The sequence below is a fragment of the Cricetulus griseus genome (assembly GCF_003668045.3).
Source record: "Cricetulus griseus strain 17A/GY chromosome 1 unlocalized genomic scaffold, alternate assembly CriGri-PICRH-1.0 chr1_0, whole genome shotgun sequence".
NCBI lineage: Eukaryota > Metazoa > Chordata > Mammalia > Rodentia > Cricetidae > Cricetulus > Cricetulus griseus.
Genome location: NW_023276806.1, coordinates 122209191 through 122225897, shown reverse-complemented (window position 1 = coordinate 122225897; position 16707 = coordinate 122209191). Strand labels below are relative to the sequence as shown.

At 38.1% G+C, this 16707-nt stretch overlaps 1 protein-coding gene across 1 annotated transcript in view; it reads left to right on the top strand.

Annotated features, from left to right (window-relative positions):
* Positions 1-16707, top strand: part of Spata16 (spermatogenesis associated 16) — a 258714-nt gene that overhangs the window by 53813 nt on the left and 188194 nt on the right. Inside the window, exon 2 of the mRNA XM_027391821.1 lies at positions 4946-5091. Coding sequence (XP_027247622.1) covers positions 4946-5091 — 146 coding nt within the window. The remainder of the gene's footprint in view (positions 1-4945; positions 5092-16707) is intronic.

Sequence of the window (16707 nt, the reverse complement as noted above, 5' to 3'; positions counted from 1 at the left end):
CTTATAACTCCATGTCTTGTTACTCTTGACAGTTGAAAAAAATATTTTTCAGCAAACAAAGCAGGGCCCAGGGCTTCTCCTTCATCAGACTGATGGATACCACACAAAGGTCCTCCATCTTCTGGAGACTTAAATAATCAGTCTGTGAAAGTGCCTGCGTGGAAATTTTAAAGTTTCTTTAAATATCTACAGTGTCATTAAGATCCCAATTATGGCCTTCTTTCCATACTGGCCTATAATAGGACTTTCATCTTTAACGCATGACACTTCACCTTATTCCAAAGCTGTTTTCAACAATGCACAGCTTTGAAAACAGCAGCTAAGCAACCTTTGATAAAATCAATAAAGTTCTCAATTCTACAATGCTTGATTGATAGAGTAAGATTATCACAAATGCACACAAAACCTACCCAGAAGCTGGATGTTTCCTCGCTTTAATCTAAGCTGACAAATTGTCTTGTCTTTCACTGCTGTCTTAGAGTTTGGTTTCATGAAGTGTTCTGGTCTGTGTATTATGAACGGTCATTTTTATTGCTTTTCTGTCCTTGAGTGTCATGAAAGTGGAGACTATTGCAGACATTGGAAGGCTAAGTGTTTATTCTTCACTATCTCTCGGTATTCTTAGACAGTCTTTAATATGAAGAAGTCTGAAGGTCGACTTCCTCTTGTCATGAGGGATCTAAATGTCCTAATGGACTACTCACAGACTCTTCTCTATGAGGCCTACATCTATTCCTCAGGATGTGCTTGACAGCAAAGGCCTGTCTACACACAGGGAGGTGAAGAACTTCCACAATGTTTGTCGTGTTTCTTTTTTTCTTAAGATTTTAAAATGAGTAAAACTTCTGATTTTATTTAAAAGATAAAAAAGTTTACAATTTTAATGCTAGGAAATTGTGGGCAAAACTATAGGAATTACAGTAACTTTCCCATTGTTATATGTTTTGCATTAAAAGCTATGCCATACGGTTGATTTTTTTTTTCTAGAAAAATCTGTTTAATTATTTCTGGGTCCTGTAGGGTCAGACTAGTAGAGAAGAGGAGCTATGTCAGATGACATGTCTAAAAGGTCATGTGTTCCAAAATTCCATTTTAAAGTCTGTTTACAATCACATTTCTGAAATCAGACTCCTGGGAACAAACTCAGTCTGTGTCAAATTCTTTGTCTCTTGCATTGCCAATCTCATCAAGTTGTCTGTAGCAACTGCCAAAATTTAGCATTGGCTGAGGCTATTTCCATGAGATCTCCTGCATGTAGTCTGTTTTTCTTTGTCTTCAAAGTAACTGGAATGGTTTTTAGGTGTTTTCTCAGCTCTTTTCCAAAGATAGGAATGAAATTTGACACTTTTGTGAAAGGTAATTTGGAGGTAAAGCACCTATGTTTGGGCCTATATACGTAGTTGTTGTTAGAAAAGATACAATAATTTCTGTACTTACATGTCTATTAAGAAGGAAAAACAGTAAGAGGAAAAGGTAATAGGCAAGGATTAGAAACAGAAATTCACTCAGTTACAATCATTCAAACTTCACGAGAAAGGACTAATTAATTCATATCTGAATGTGAATGCAGCAATGTTTGCCTGGCATACATTAATTGGCCCTCAGTAAACATTTACTTACAGAATGAGTATGCATATTCTACCTATCAAACTGGTAAAAAGTTTTTAAAACAATATAAAGCTATAAAACAAGATACAGTAGCAGTTAATTAGCAATTTGAAGTAGGAATATAAAATATCTGCATTCAACATTCTTTTCCAAATAACTTATTTTAGTTTGTAAGTTTTAACCTTTTTAAATAATTTCACACAAGTGAAAATATTACTCTAATTACAGCTTTTCTATCGCTCTCATGTCTTTTCAATTCATCCCATGTTCTGCCTGTTCCCTCTCAAACTAATGATCTTTTTTAAACTTTTATTGTTGCACACACATCATATACATGTGTGCATGTGTGTATACCATGCTGAGTTCATTTAGTGTTTCTCACATGTATATATTTTAGAGCTGACCACTTGGGAATGGATAACCTTTTGGGTGGTCCCTGTAGAAGACAAAATCTCCTTCTCTCAGCAGCCATGAATTGCCTGTAGTTCTTCATCTAGAGTGAGCCACATCACATTTCTCCTCTCTGGGTTGGCATATCAACTGATGGTGTCACCATTCTGGTCTTGTTTCGGTGAATGTATTGTTGCTATGTCTTCAGTGTAGCTTCCCCGTCATCTATAGAAGACACTATCTCATAGCAGATGCCCTGGTTCTCTGGCTGTGAAAATGTGTCTGTCCCATCTTTCAGAGTGTTCCCTGACCTTACATGTGGAGGTTTCATTGTAGTTGTGTCAGCTGGGGTTGTGCAGTCAGTTGGCCTCTGCATTTGTGTATGTCTTAGGAAGTCTCTGCTGTAAAAAGAAGCTTCCTTGATGAGGGTGGGAGCTTTGGATGTTAGTATTTAAAACTTATCCTGGTTCGGGAAAGGGGCCACAGTAGGTGCCCTCCACTAGGCTCCATGATGTCACATCCTGGCTAGGTTTAAAGTACCAAGCATAATTTTCCTCCTTTTGAGTGAGCTTTGAGCCCAGAGATGCTGCTTTTATTACCTCAAGGACAAATGACCCCTATTGCACCTAGGTTATCTTTCTAGACTGGTTATATTTTGTGGTCAGTGAGCTTCATAGATGGGTAGGACTACAAATGGCTTTACTCCTTTGGCAGCTTACATAGAACCTTCAATACAATGAAAGATGGTCCCCTGGGAGGAGAATTCCAGGTCAGTCTGAGCCTGATTCTTTCAAGTCCTGTGTCTGAAGTGTATGGTGTCTTCAGTGATGACAACTTACCTTGAAGTTCAAGGTTGACAACCAAGGGCAACAGCATTGCCCTGCATTGTTTTGGAAGTCACTGGGACTCCACTGACCAATGGCTAAAAGTGAGGTTTACCAGACCTGGCACTAGGATTTTTGTTAGTCTATAGCTCTTGTGGAAAAACAATGTCACCCACCTAGCATAATTTAATTAATTTAAACTATATACATATATATGCATAGACATATATATGTATTTCATATGTGTAATATATATTTTTTCATAAAATGATACATTTCCTTATGGCTTTTTCAAACGTCCTTAGTGTTATTTATCCCTCCTCTCCCTCTGCTTCACCCTCCTCTATCCCTGGAAAGAGTCCCTCACCCCATTTTTCCAACCCTCTTGGAGTTCCTACTCTGCTGCCCATGACCCCTTCTACTTTCCTGGTTTCTGAGCTTACTCCTATTTAAAGATTCAAAGCTAGGATCTACAAATAAGAGAGAATGTGTAATGTTTGTAGTTTTGGGTAAAATGGAGATACCATAATAGAGGGAGACATTTTAGGTTTACAGAGAAATCAGGCACTAGGGAGATGTCTGGAGATCTACAAATGTGACACCAGCTAACAATCTAAGCAACAGAAGAGAGGCTACCTTAAACGCCCTCCCCTGATAATGAGATTGATGAATGACTTATATGCCACCCGATAGCCCTCATCCAGCAGCTGGTGGAAGTAGAAGCAGACACCCACAACTAATCACTGAACTGAACTGGAATCCAGATGCAGAGAAGGAAGAGTGAAGAGCAAAAGGGTCCAGACCAGGCTGGTGAAACCCACAGAAACAGCTGACCTGAACAAAGGAGAACTCTTGGTCCCCAGACTGATAGCTGGGAAACCAGCATGGGACTGATCCAGACCCCCAGGAACATGGGTTTCAGTGAGGAAACCTCGGAAATCTTCAGGACCTCCTGTAGTAGTTCAGTACTTATCCCTAGCATAGGAGTGGATACAATAGATTCTGATGACACCCTATGGAAGACTTCACCATCTAGGGGGAGCAGAAAGGATGTGTGATAGGTAGGGTTTTAGTTGGGGGCGGTGGTAGGGGAAGACAGGAGGGAGAGGGAACTGAGATTGTCATGTAAAACAATCTTGTTTCTAATTCAAATTAAAAAATCTGCAAAAAACTGGGGTGGGGGGGGCAAAATACCTGGGAACAGAAGATATCTACTGTCAACAAAGTTACGTTTTTCAAAATAAATTAACAACAGTGTTAATACAAATTATGATGTGTGTATTGTTATCCCCAGTGAGAGCATTTCCCCCAACAGAAGTATGAATAAAGATATGAAAGAGCCAAGAAGCAGGTATTCCCAATAAAGTCAACGAAGGTGTGGTCTTCTTTCCTCATAGGCCTCCCTGGCAGGAATGTTGGAGAACTGGGGGAGGGAAGAAGTGCTGACCAGCTATCCTGCTACTGACACTTTGTTAATGTTTGTAGTTCACCCAAAATATTAATTATTTTCTTCCTCCAGTTTGTCCGTGTTGCCCAGAAACCACTAGCTTCCTGGAATTTTTATTAAGAATTCCATATTCTTGCCATGTTTCTCAGATACTGTGGCTTCTGCCAATAAATCCTAATAAATTTTTCACTTTTCTTTCAGTAACATCCTAGAGAATCTGATTCCGACTTAAATTAATCACCGATCACGTTAATGGCTCCTAGGAGTTTACTTCCGATACCCCTTATTATATTAAATCAAACTTGATAGTGAGCTAGATTATTGCTCCATTGGGTTTTCATAAAAGCACTGATATTTAATATAATTTATGCCAAGCTTTCTCCTCATATCTTTGCTTATTGTGTGCTTTCATTTTAAAACAGACATTTTTTGCAAATGGCACTCTTCAATACCTATCACACCTTTAAAATATTTTATAGGTAACATTTTACAGTAAAATATGACATTTCTATTATAGTCGCACAATAATGAACAGAAATCATTTACCTTACAATCAAAATATTAAGATTTTACATAGTTTTGAAAATCATATGTACATGTGTATATCTTTCTTATTAAAAAGATAGCTTGTGTGTGGTAGCAGTGTCAGGAGGCTTACGGTGTTGTTTTTTTTAAGCTTTGCAGCAAAGGGGCAGCTCTTGGGAAACCCTTTGAAGCACATGCGGAAGATATAGCAAGCGTGGCAAGTTTCATTGAGACCAAGCTCGTCACATGCTACCTACGTATGAGGAAGCCTGATCTTGCCCTGAACCACGCACACAGGTAAAATGAGCACTAAAGTCTACAGGTGAGAACTGTGCACATGCTTCTGGGCTTACCTGGTCACCTCCCATTGTGTTTCAGTTTAAAAGACAAAACTTCAAAATTGTGTGCTACCTGGTTTGTGAATCTAAACAAATCATGAAGCCCACATAGGGGAATCTCTATGCCTAGAGGAAGAAAGAGACCCAGAAGGGACTGTTCACAATTGAATGGCAAACTGCATGAGGAAACAAAGGAAACGGAGGAGGTAAGGAAGAGAGGCGCTGGTGAGGGAGAGAGGGACAGGAGAGACTGGGAACACACAGGAATCGGACCATGAATGCTTGCTGTCAGTACGGTTAATGGGAGGGATGCTGGCATCCTCCAGACAGCTTTCCAAAGGCATGGAATATTGTTATATCGGTCCTTAAAGATTTGCATTTCACGTTTGTATTCTTCTACAGAATTCTGTGTGTTGTGTAACCATGTGGATTCCTAGAATCTCCATGGTTACTGGGCCTACCTTGCAAGCCAGGAAAATGTAGCTGTTTCCTGAAGGTCTTATTCTCACAGTGAAGAACCCATTGTAACCTGCAACAAAGATGAACGGACTGTGCTATACTAGTCAGCTGTCCCTTTTATTGAAATTATGAGTGTTCCTTCTTGTCTGACTTACAGCAATTTACTGGGATCTTTGGGACTTCCCATTTTCTAATCTTACACCCCTTGTACTGTTTTGTATACAAACGGCAAAACGGGTGTCAATGTGAAAACCAAACCTTCATCTTAGTAGTCACCATGACTATCTTGGACTCCGTGTAAGTGGGATACCTGCCAGCATGATGAAACTCTGCTACAAACCACATCTGCCAGGATAGAAATGCTGTACCCAGAGGCTTCACAGCTCTACGAATGGACTTGACTTGACAACAAGGACCTACAGACAATGGGCTTGACTTGACAACAAGACCTAAGACAACAAAAGTGCTTTGAAACTCACAAGATAAAATTCTTGAAAAAAGTTCTCCCATGTAAGAAAATTGCAGAGTCTTAAAACATATTCCTTTTGACTCCAAAGGAAAATTCATCCTTCACTAGTCTCTCTAGCAACATTTTATGCAGTCACATTCCCAATATCAGGATGCATGGCCTTTGAAAGAATATTGCTCTATTTCCATTTGAAAGAGGCAGTAGTGGAAACACATATTTCAATGTGTCAAAAATACTAGAATGCCAGGATTATTTGGGAGTACAATGTGAAAAACTCATTATAATTGAGACAAGTTTTCTAAAAATCCATAGGTATATGTAGGCAATAATAAGTTGAGATGTGCAGAAAGTAATTATATGTCACTTCCTTCATGCTTTATCACACACCAAAAGGACGACCACTATGGAAAATGTCTTTTCTATGTCAACATGGATTGAAGGGGTTTTACATCACATTTAATTTTGAAAGTACCTCTAATGGTGTGGTCATGTAACAATTCTATTCAGTTTATTAAAATACATAATGAAAACAAAGATTCAAAAATCTGTAATTCAAATGGAGAGACAATAGGTGCCACTATTCCTGGTGATGGAAGAATCAACTCACTATTTAGAATAAGTCATTTTCTGTTTTAAAAATAGGGATGCTGTTTCAAGACCTTGAAAATTAATGGGGTAAAACATGATGATGATGATTATAACAAATCATAGGATGTATTGAGATTAACTTTGGTCTACTGTTTTCTGCTATTAAAAAAAGTTTGTATTTCTGTCTCTAAAGTTGAACATTATGTAGTAAATGTGAGCCAGTAGAGATTAAATGCTCAATTCAGACAATAATGTATCAAGAGAAAGCAGACATTTCACTGAGCATGTCACATGGGTGGGAACTACAGAGGGTAGTACCCATGGTTATCATAGTAAAATGTTTACAAAATTCCCAGGCTTAAAAAACAGAGCCTGACATATAATCAACAAATACATTCCATAAAATAAATTAATTAATCAGAATATTTTGTTTATAAATAGCTCACAACCATTAGTTACACTCTGCAGAATTCTGTATTGTGTTATTACCACATTGTGATAGTGATACTAATCATGAATCAAAATTAAAATATTCCTTTTGCATTTATTTGCATTTGCTGGAGCATTTTTCTTTAATTTTATGTAAATGGGATGTCTACTGCATATATTTATCTTGTTAAACACAAAAATTGGCCTCACAACCATCAGGAAGTCCTGCTTCTGGTAAGAATAACAGCATAAGCCTTGTCGTGTGACTGCAAAAACTCTGTGTGGTTCTAAAATCAACAGAAATACTTGAAAAATCAATCAGCATGCATTGTTAGGTAAATAAGGGATAAAAAGGCTCTAGAAACAACTGTTAACAAAATTTGCTTTCCCCTTTTTCTTCTAACAAAGACAAGCTGGCAAATACAGACATCACTTTTTACTTCAAGCCAGAGTTATGCCTAGACACAGGAGAGGCATCAACTTTACCCCTGCCCACATCAGATCAGAGCCGTCATTCACGAGAAGGTGCTTTGCCTCTCCCTAAGACTGGTTCCTAGTGATCCTCACCTATTAAAAACACAAATCCTGCCACTTTTCCTATTCTATAATTGTATTTTATATGTGTAATTGTAAAAACTCTAATGAACATATCACCTTTGGGGTATTCCCCAATTTTGTTGCCATAATGTGGCAGAAAATACGAACACTAACATTCCAAATGTGTGGAAAATTATCCAGTTTTGAACACCTTATAATGGTGGTATGCACCCTTCACCACATAGTAAGTCTTTGATTCTGTCTCAAAAGGCTCTTTTAAAAAGCTTACTTATCAGGGAGCCACAGCTAGGCACTGGGCTGATCTCCTGAAGTCCAGCTGTAGAGAGGGAGGAGAGATAATATGAGCAAAGGGATCAAGACCATGCTGGGGAAACCCACAGAGACAGCTGACCTGAGCAAATGGGAGCTCAAGGACTCTAGACTGACAGCCAGAAACCTGCATAAAATCAAACTATGCCCCCTAAACGTGGGTGTTAGTTGGGAGGCTTGAGCAGTCTAAGGAGCCACTGGCAGTGGAACCAGTATTTATCCCTAGTTCATGAACTGGCTTTTTGGAGCCCATTCCCTATGGAGGGATACTCTCTCAACATAGATACATGGGGAGAGGTCCTAGATCCTGCCCCAAATGATAGGACAGGCTTTGATGATTCCCCATGGGAGGCCTCACCTCACCCTCTCTGAAGAGTGTATGGGGGGTAGGATGGGGGTCGGTGGGAGGAATGGAAGGATGGGAGGAAGAAGGAACCTGGACTGGTATAAAAAATATGATTGTTATTAATTTAAATTTTAAAATTAATTCAAAGAGCTTATTTATATGTATGAGTGTAAATATATAACCAGTATCACAATGGCTTATAAAGGAATACGAATATAATTTTATTACATTAAAGCATCTTAATGGGGCAATGCAATATTAAATCTATATTAGGTGATAATAAATTAAGGGTGTATTTTAAAATCTCTAAAGTTAAAACTAAAAAGCATTTAAAATACTAGAGACCCAACAATTTGACTTCAAGTCAAAATAATATTTAATTGACTGAAAATAAATTTGTTTAAAAAGCAGAGTAAGGAGGAAAAACAGCTGAAGCAATGGAAAACAATAGTGTGATGGCAAACTCAACCAAATCATATCAGGAGTTACATAAAATATCTGTAACTTACTTGTAAATTTCAGTTACATAGAAACTGCCAGTCTGGATTATACTGTGTGGTCATCCATATGTTATTTGTAAGAAGCACAGGTTTGTTTGGGTTTTTTTATTTTAATTTTGGAATTGTAATATAATTACAGCATTTTTCCTCCAAGCCTCCCATACACCCCTCTCCACTCTCCTTCAAATACATGGCCTGTTTTTCTTCACTACTTGTTATGGTATAAATATACCTATATGTATGTGTGTATATATACATATGTATATATTTCTTTTTGTCTTTCAATCATAAATATCTTTGCATCATTGATCACTTGCATGTTTTATGTATACATTTCACCAAGGTCCTGCTCATGCTTCCTTCACTAGTGTTCTGGGATGATTACTTCATGCTTTAAAATATTTCTAAATATAACCTATTGAGTCCCTATACTGTAACTTGTATGTATGTCTTCAGGGCATACATACCATTTGGCAATGAACTATTGATTGGTGTGTACATCCCAAATAGTGATATATCACACAACAAACATGAAGTGTCATTTCATAATAAATTTTCTGTTACTATCAAAGTTTATTTAAAGAAAGGATATAACCAGACAAAAATAAGGCTCAATGTATTTCAATTTTTTTAATTCCCCTTTGATTCATTCTACCGTCACATTTAAATTAGAAGATGAAATAAGAAATCAATAACAGCTAAAATAGCTAGAAAGTCCTTCTAAATATTTGGAAACCACACTATGTAGTGATGGGAGACGTCCTTCTGGATGTATGTTTCTCTTATTGGTTGATGAATAAAACACTAATTAGCCAGTAGCCAGGCAGGAAGTATAGATGGGGCTACCAGAAGGCTGGGGAGAAAAAGGCAGAGAGAGGCAAAAGAGATGCCATGCTGCTGAAGGAGTAACATGCCAGATTATGGGTAAGCCACAGCCTCATGGCAATACATAGATTAATAGAAATGGGTTAATAATTAAGAGAGAGCTAGCCAATAAGAATCCTAAGCCATCAGCCAAACAGCTTATAATTAATATGCCTCTATGTGCTTATTTGGAACTAACTGGCTTTGGGACCAGGTGGGACAGAAACTTTCATCTAAAATGTACCTAGGTAGCTCATGTATTAAAATAGTAAAACAACCCAAGGAATGGACTTGGATATCTATCTAGTTATTTACTGGCCTTGATTTTCACAAATTGCCTTTCTTTTTGTATATCTTCTTATCTATAAATCCAACTAAACTGCTTTAAGCCATCACTGAACCTCAGAAGCTGCCTTACATAAGCTTTGTTTGACTTCCACCCCAACAAAGGCAAATGGTCTTCTAGGCAAAGGTCATAATAGTAATAAACTGTGTTTCCAAAAGGGAAACCATTATTTTAAGATACCTTTTCTGAGCCTCCAGGTATTTAATGAAGTATATACTTTTTGAAAGTCTGTGAAAATACAGCTTCTAACTATCTGTCTCCTCGGTTTTGAGGATAATTAAAATGTTCAGAAGCTAATAACAGCTTACAGAGTTACAGGTTTAAAATGAGCCAATGTGTAAGAGAACTAATAGGAAGTTTGCAAATCCCTTGCTGATTTCAAGAAATAAGGAATCTTAAATACGATTCCCTCTTTTATCTAAAAGTTGAAATTTTGACCATTAAATTCAGTAAGTCAATAGCATTAGATACAAATAACTAGTAATTTTAAATAAATTTAAGTAAAAGCAGATCATATATTTAAACATGCATGCATAAAACACAGATACATTCAATTTCATAAAATAAATACCATTAGATCTAATATTCAAGGTTAGTCCCAAAGTGATAGAGGATTGTTTCAAGGCAAAAAATATGAAGTGGGGAAAGGTAGCAATGGAAATGAAATAATTGGGGAGAGGCAGGTAGAGGAAGGAGTGTGAAGAGGGATAACTGATGCTGATGAACTTTGAAAATTCCATACAGAAAATTACTATTGTGCAAGTTTTCTAAAATATACAAGGATACAGATATAAATGGAGCTTAAATGGAACTACTCTATAATGATGAGTGAATGTTTCTCCCAGACACCTTTGGTTATCAAATTAAAAGCCCAGTGTCAGGTATTGACTACCCGTTTTTGAGTGGTTGGTCAGTGGAGGTACCATAAATCCCCAAATATTATAGGCTGTTGCTATTTTTCTTGATAACATCCTAAAACAAAAGTAAGCATGAGCTGAAGATACTAATATATATATATATATATATATATATATATATATATATATATATATATCAGTCATAAGATGTGGAGAATCAAGCTACACCTATCCTGGGAGCTTAACCCCCAGTGGTAGTTTGAATGTTGCCGGCCCCATAGCTCGTAGAGAGTGGCACTATTAGGAGGTGTGACCACTTGATGAAATAGATGTAGCTTTGTCAGAGGAAGTGTGTCACTGTGGGGGGTGGACTTTGCTCAAGCTATGCCCAGTGTCTCAGACCACTTCCTGTTGACTATGGGTGAAGATACAGAACTCTCAGCTGCTTTTCCAGCACCATCTGCCTGAAATCCATCATGTCACACTATGATGATAATGGAATAAACCTCTGAAAATGTAAGCTATTCCAATTAAACGTTTTTCCTTTATAAGTTAGGGTGTCACTTCACAACAATAGAAACCTTAAGACACCTGACACCACCCAATGACTAGTTTTTGTAGTTTTGGAATGTTCTATGCATGCTACTGGGGAGAAAAATAATCTACTCTCTTACCCAGCTATAAACCCTGTGAGTTACAATAATGATTAGTCTAGTAAGATATTCTCACTAATGTAATAATGGTAGGAATGTTATGGGAATAACCAACCACTTTCTAATTGGATATAAAAGCCTAATCCTCAAGATGGAATTCATGCCAGATACTGTTAACTGTGTCCAAGCCCCATTGCTGAGGAGGTATTAGCCCATACCAATAGGGTTCAAAACTATAATTGTGTTTAATAAACATGGTAATAACCTGCCCCATAATTCCTAGTCTTTATATCTATAGATCAGGGTGTCTCTAAATCCTTATCAGAGAAGCTTCTACATAAGAGCCAGTAGAAGGCTATTAAAACAAAGACCCACAACTGGTCAAAGTGCAGAGAATAAGAGACTGTGTGCTGCTCAGCTTAAAAATGGGACATTTTATATACCCCCTTACTCAAAGCTTAGTGATCTTCATAGAAAAAGGAGTGTAAAGATTGTAGAGTCGAAGGTCAGTGTCGTTGACAGAGCCAGTGAACACATGAACACACAAAGACTGTAAATACTCTACCTGCATTGGATCAAGCCAACAAAATCCCAGTATGGATGTGGGAGGGGCTTATTAAGTCCCACTTATAGCTGAGGAGCTACTGGTAGTTGATGGCTGCTAGTATGGGATTTGTCTTTCTTCAGAGACACAGCCCCTAAAAGACTATGTGTATTCTAATAGAATCTCCTACACCCAAACACACATCCATAGCACTAAGAGGCTCCTACACGCAGGCACACACCCACAGCACTAAGAACACTCTGTGGATTTTGTCTTCAGCGAATACATGGTGTTGGGAGGAAATCTGGTTGGGAGATAAGGGAGGAATTGGAAAAGTACTAAAGAGTGTGTTTGATCAAAACACCATTATCTGAGTTTACAAAATCCTAAAACAATAAAAATTATTGTATGTAAATAGTGTTATATAAAAATAACTGATAATTTTAAGTGAATTTAACTGAAAGTAAAGTATAGTGAGACAAAAGGGAACATTGCCTGCTGGTGCCAGTTTCTTGATGTGAGAAAACAGACAGCTTATTGACTATCAAGGTTGGTATTGTACATGGGAAACAATAATTTGGAACACAAAAGAAGATGTGGAATGATAGATATATAAGCAGACAGACAGGTAGATTGTGTACATATCTATGTCCCCAGATAATTGATGGTGTCTTGCTTTGAGCAAGCACATGAATGCTTACTCTGATGATATCACTATTCATTTTTTGAGAGCTACTATATTGCCCATATTCATATTTGCAGCTACTCAATTAGAAAATCCCATTTCTTCCTACTTACATCCATCCCTGGCTTACTGATTTCTCCTTTCAATCTAGTAAAATAGTAACATCCTATACATATATGTGTGCATCAGTGTTTATGTTTGTACAGAACTGCAAGTGTGGAGACAGATAAGTTACAGTACTGTCATTTTAAGATGCCTAGTTGGATTTTTGGCAAGTCAGACACTTTGTGTCTTCAAGGAGTTGGGCACATTAAAACGTTATGTGGGTCATTAGTGTCTCTATGCTTCTTGTTATTGTAGTCTCATGAAAGTAAATCTACTATAAAAAGATGCTTCCACTGAAGATGACATTAAATACTCTGTTTCTCTTTAAATTCTAAAAGGAATATAAAACATGGCAATATTCTGTAGAAGAGCAAAGATTATGTGCACTGAGCCAGTATAAGGAATAACCATGACCATTTCTTGGACTACAACATTGACTGCATTAAGAAACATAATAGTTTTGGGGCAGTAAAAAGAACAAGCATTCAATGACTGTATCTTGTGATAGTTAAGAATAAAGCATTTTTAAGCTTTACCTAAACTGACCTATCGTGTAATCTTAGTGGAAAATTGGGATGAGATCCTAAGTTAACTAGCCCCTTCACTAACTCCAGAAGTTGTTTGCTACATGGGCTTTTGGATTAGGAAGCAACAGGTATACTGCTGACACTGCAGTCATTTTTCTTTTTCTCAAAATTTCATTTGTTTCCTTTTATCTTGAACATACTGAAAATCATACCATCACTCTGATCCAGTGGGGTTTCCTGACAGTTGGAGTACCACTGGTATGCCTTGGAATTTTTCTCTGGAATTTAAAAATCTACATTCAGTTACTATGTCACTGATTCCCACTTTCCTCATGTATAGTATTTTCAGTATTTTAGATTTCTAGGAAACCTATTTTTCAGTGCTACTGCAATACCACTTTTAAGTAGCAAGATTTCATGCTAAAACACTCATTTGACCACATTTCGTCCCTCCCTGACTCCTGTAGCCCTGCTATTGCCCAAGGATTATTACATGAATTAGTGAGACAGCCTTGCAATGTAGACATGTAGACATGTTTATATACAAGCTGGAAATTAAGGGGAAACTATTATTCTGCTAAGTAGACATGCTTTCAGAACATCCTTCTAAATATTTATGGGTGTATTTGCAGATTAATGCTGTAGTCAGCTTGGCCAGAGAAGCTTCTTCCAATAGTGACAGCAGTTAATGTAAAGATTCATATCTGGTCAACACGCTGAAGATAAGTGCTTAGCAATAAACAGGACATCTACATGACCTCTTTCAATGTTCAGGAAACATAATGGGAAAGAAGAAAGAAAGAATATATGAAGCAGAGGATGGGGAAGAATGCTGTGAAATACCATCTTCTAGACTTGATAAGACCATTGCATTCATGGACCCAGAGCAGCTGTGCTTACCTGAACAAGGCCTGTACAATATTGGCCCTGTCAACATTCCTCCATAAAGGATAGAGGACCTACTGAGGTCCCACCTCTCCATGAGGGTATGTCACTGAATGTGATGGTTTAAATGAGAAATGCCCCCCATGAGATCAAGCTCCTAGACACTTGGTCTGCAATTATTGATGGTGCCATTTGGGGAGGTTTAGGGGTACAGCCTTGATTGAGAAAATGCACTGGGGATAGATTTTGAGACTATACAGCCTCATTCCACTTCTAAAATGATTTATATATATATATATATATATATATATTTCACCCTTGAGGTGTGATCGCTCAGCTTTCCTGCTCCTGTTGCCATGCCTACAGCTTACAGTCATGCCTCCTAAACATGACGGACTCTTATCCCTCTGGAGCCTAAATAAACTCTCTCCTCTCACCTCTTTTGGTCAGGATAAATATGGTGAGAGGTTGGGAGTCATTTTCTCCAGAAGTATAGCCACTGGTAAGTTGCCCAAGATCTCACTCATGCTCCTGAAAGTAAACTCAGTGGAACTAACACACACACACACACACACACACACACACACACACACACACACAGAGAGAGAGAGAGAGAGAGAGAGAGAGAGAGAGAGAGAGAGATGCTAATTATTATTGGTTTGTTCATGATTGATTTCCCTATAGCCATTGGACAGCAGGCCAGGTGGCATTGACACACAGTTTCCATGCTGGTCATTCTACAAAGAGCAGTAATTTAGATTTAACAGACACTTTTTCTGGAAGAGCTTGTTCATGGGTTACGTTAAGAGTTTTTAAATATTTGTTTCCCACAGCTCTAAATTCCATTCGGAGGATTGGAACAAGTCACTTAGTCTTTCTGTATTCTTTTTCTCTGCAAATTCTCTCAGGGTAATAAAACATTCATTCACTTATATTCTGCTCATTAATAAATTTTTGTTCCCTGGCAGTTTCATGCATGTGTATTCTTTCTATTCTTCTTACTTTCCTCTTATTTCTGTCCCACTTCTGTCGGCACCCTTTCTTCCTCGCAGATCTCTTTCCCATGTCCATGGCTTTCCATTTTGTTCTGTGCCCCATGGAGTTAGCTTGGCCCATCTGTATGACCGTGGGTTTTGGAACTATCAAGTGAAGCCTGGTGCCCAACTAGTGCTAGGTCTCCCTGCCTCTTAGAATCTGTTAGCTGCCAATATCAGTCCAAAATGTTAGGTTCCAGAGAGCCTCCTCCCTATTGATATCTTTTAGATGAGCTGGACTTGTGAGGGCCCAATGACATCAGACATAGCTGTTGTGAGTTTCATAATTGCCATAACCTTGCTGTATATAGAAGATTCCCAGCCCTTCTCTTCATCTTTGGGCTCTTAAAATCTTTCCAACCCTCTTTGGCAATGAGCCTTAAGGGGTGGGATAAATGTCTTATTTAGGGATGAACCCTTAACCATCCTTTATTTTCAGCATCTTATGTAGCCCTGGGTCCCTTAAATTTGCTGTAAAAAAAAGCTTCTCTGATTAAGTATGAGAGAAGCTTTAATCTATAGATATGTTTCTTCTTGTTTCTTTTTCTTTAATTTTGAAACAGCTTCTCCTGTAGTTCAGGGTGGCCTCAAACTCACTATGCACTGAAGTATAACCTTGAATTCCTGTCACCATCTCTGGAGTGTAGGAATTACTGGCATACAGTGCTTCATTCACTTAAAATTTCCAAATGCTATAAAATTGCCCAAAGTAAGTGTGAAGCATGCAAGCTGAAGAACGATGTTTGTTTCTATTTCCTAATCTTCCTACAGGACAGCTAGCTTGTGGGGTGGAGGAGGAGCAGAGAAAGTTCTAGGCTGTCAAGAATTAAGACTGCAACCACAGATGAAGTGGTAGAGTTACAGATGTCCTTGTCATTTAGGGAAAAGCTTCTGCAGCCTAAAGCCTATGTTTGAGTCCCCACATAACTAACTGGTCTTAATGTCATTAGTCACTTAACTTCCCTTTGCTCCAATCCCTGCATCTCTAAATACACGTCACCAATACTTGTCATGGGAGCAAAGAGTCCTGCACACCTGAAGCTGTTTTGAAAACTGAACATCTCAGTGTAAATCTTGGCCTTGTGGTAACCACTGTGGTATATTGTCGAGCATATCAGCTAACTGTAACTCATGGTCATTCGTAAGAGTGTTGCTCTGCTTCGCATGGTCAATGGTCACACTCTGATCATCATCAACAAAGAAGGAGCATTGTTGGGTGGATAGATTTGTCTTTCAGCCTTTGCCTCGATTCCTTGGTTAAGCACTTACTGTGCAAGCATGAGAACTAGAGTTCAGGTCCCCAGAAACCTAGCAAGTGCTGCCTGAGCATGGCAGCCAGCCTGTAATCCAGCATCAGAATGCAGAGACAGGATCCCAAAAGCAAGATAGTTAGCAGGACTGTCCACATTGAGGAGTT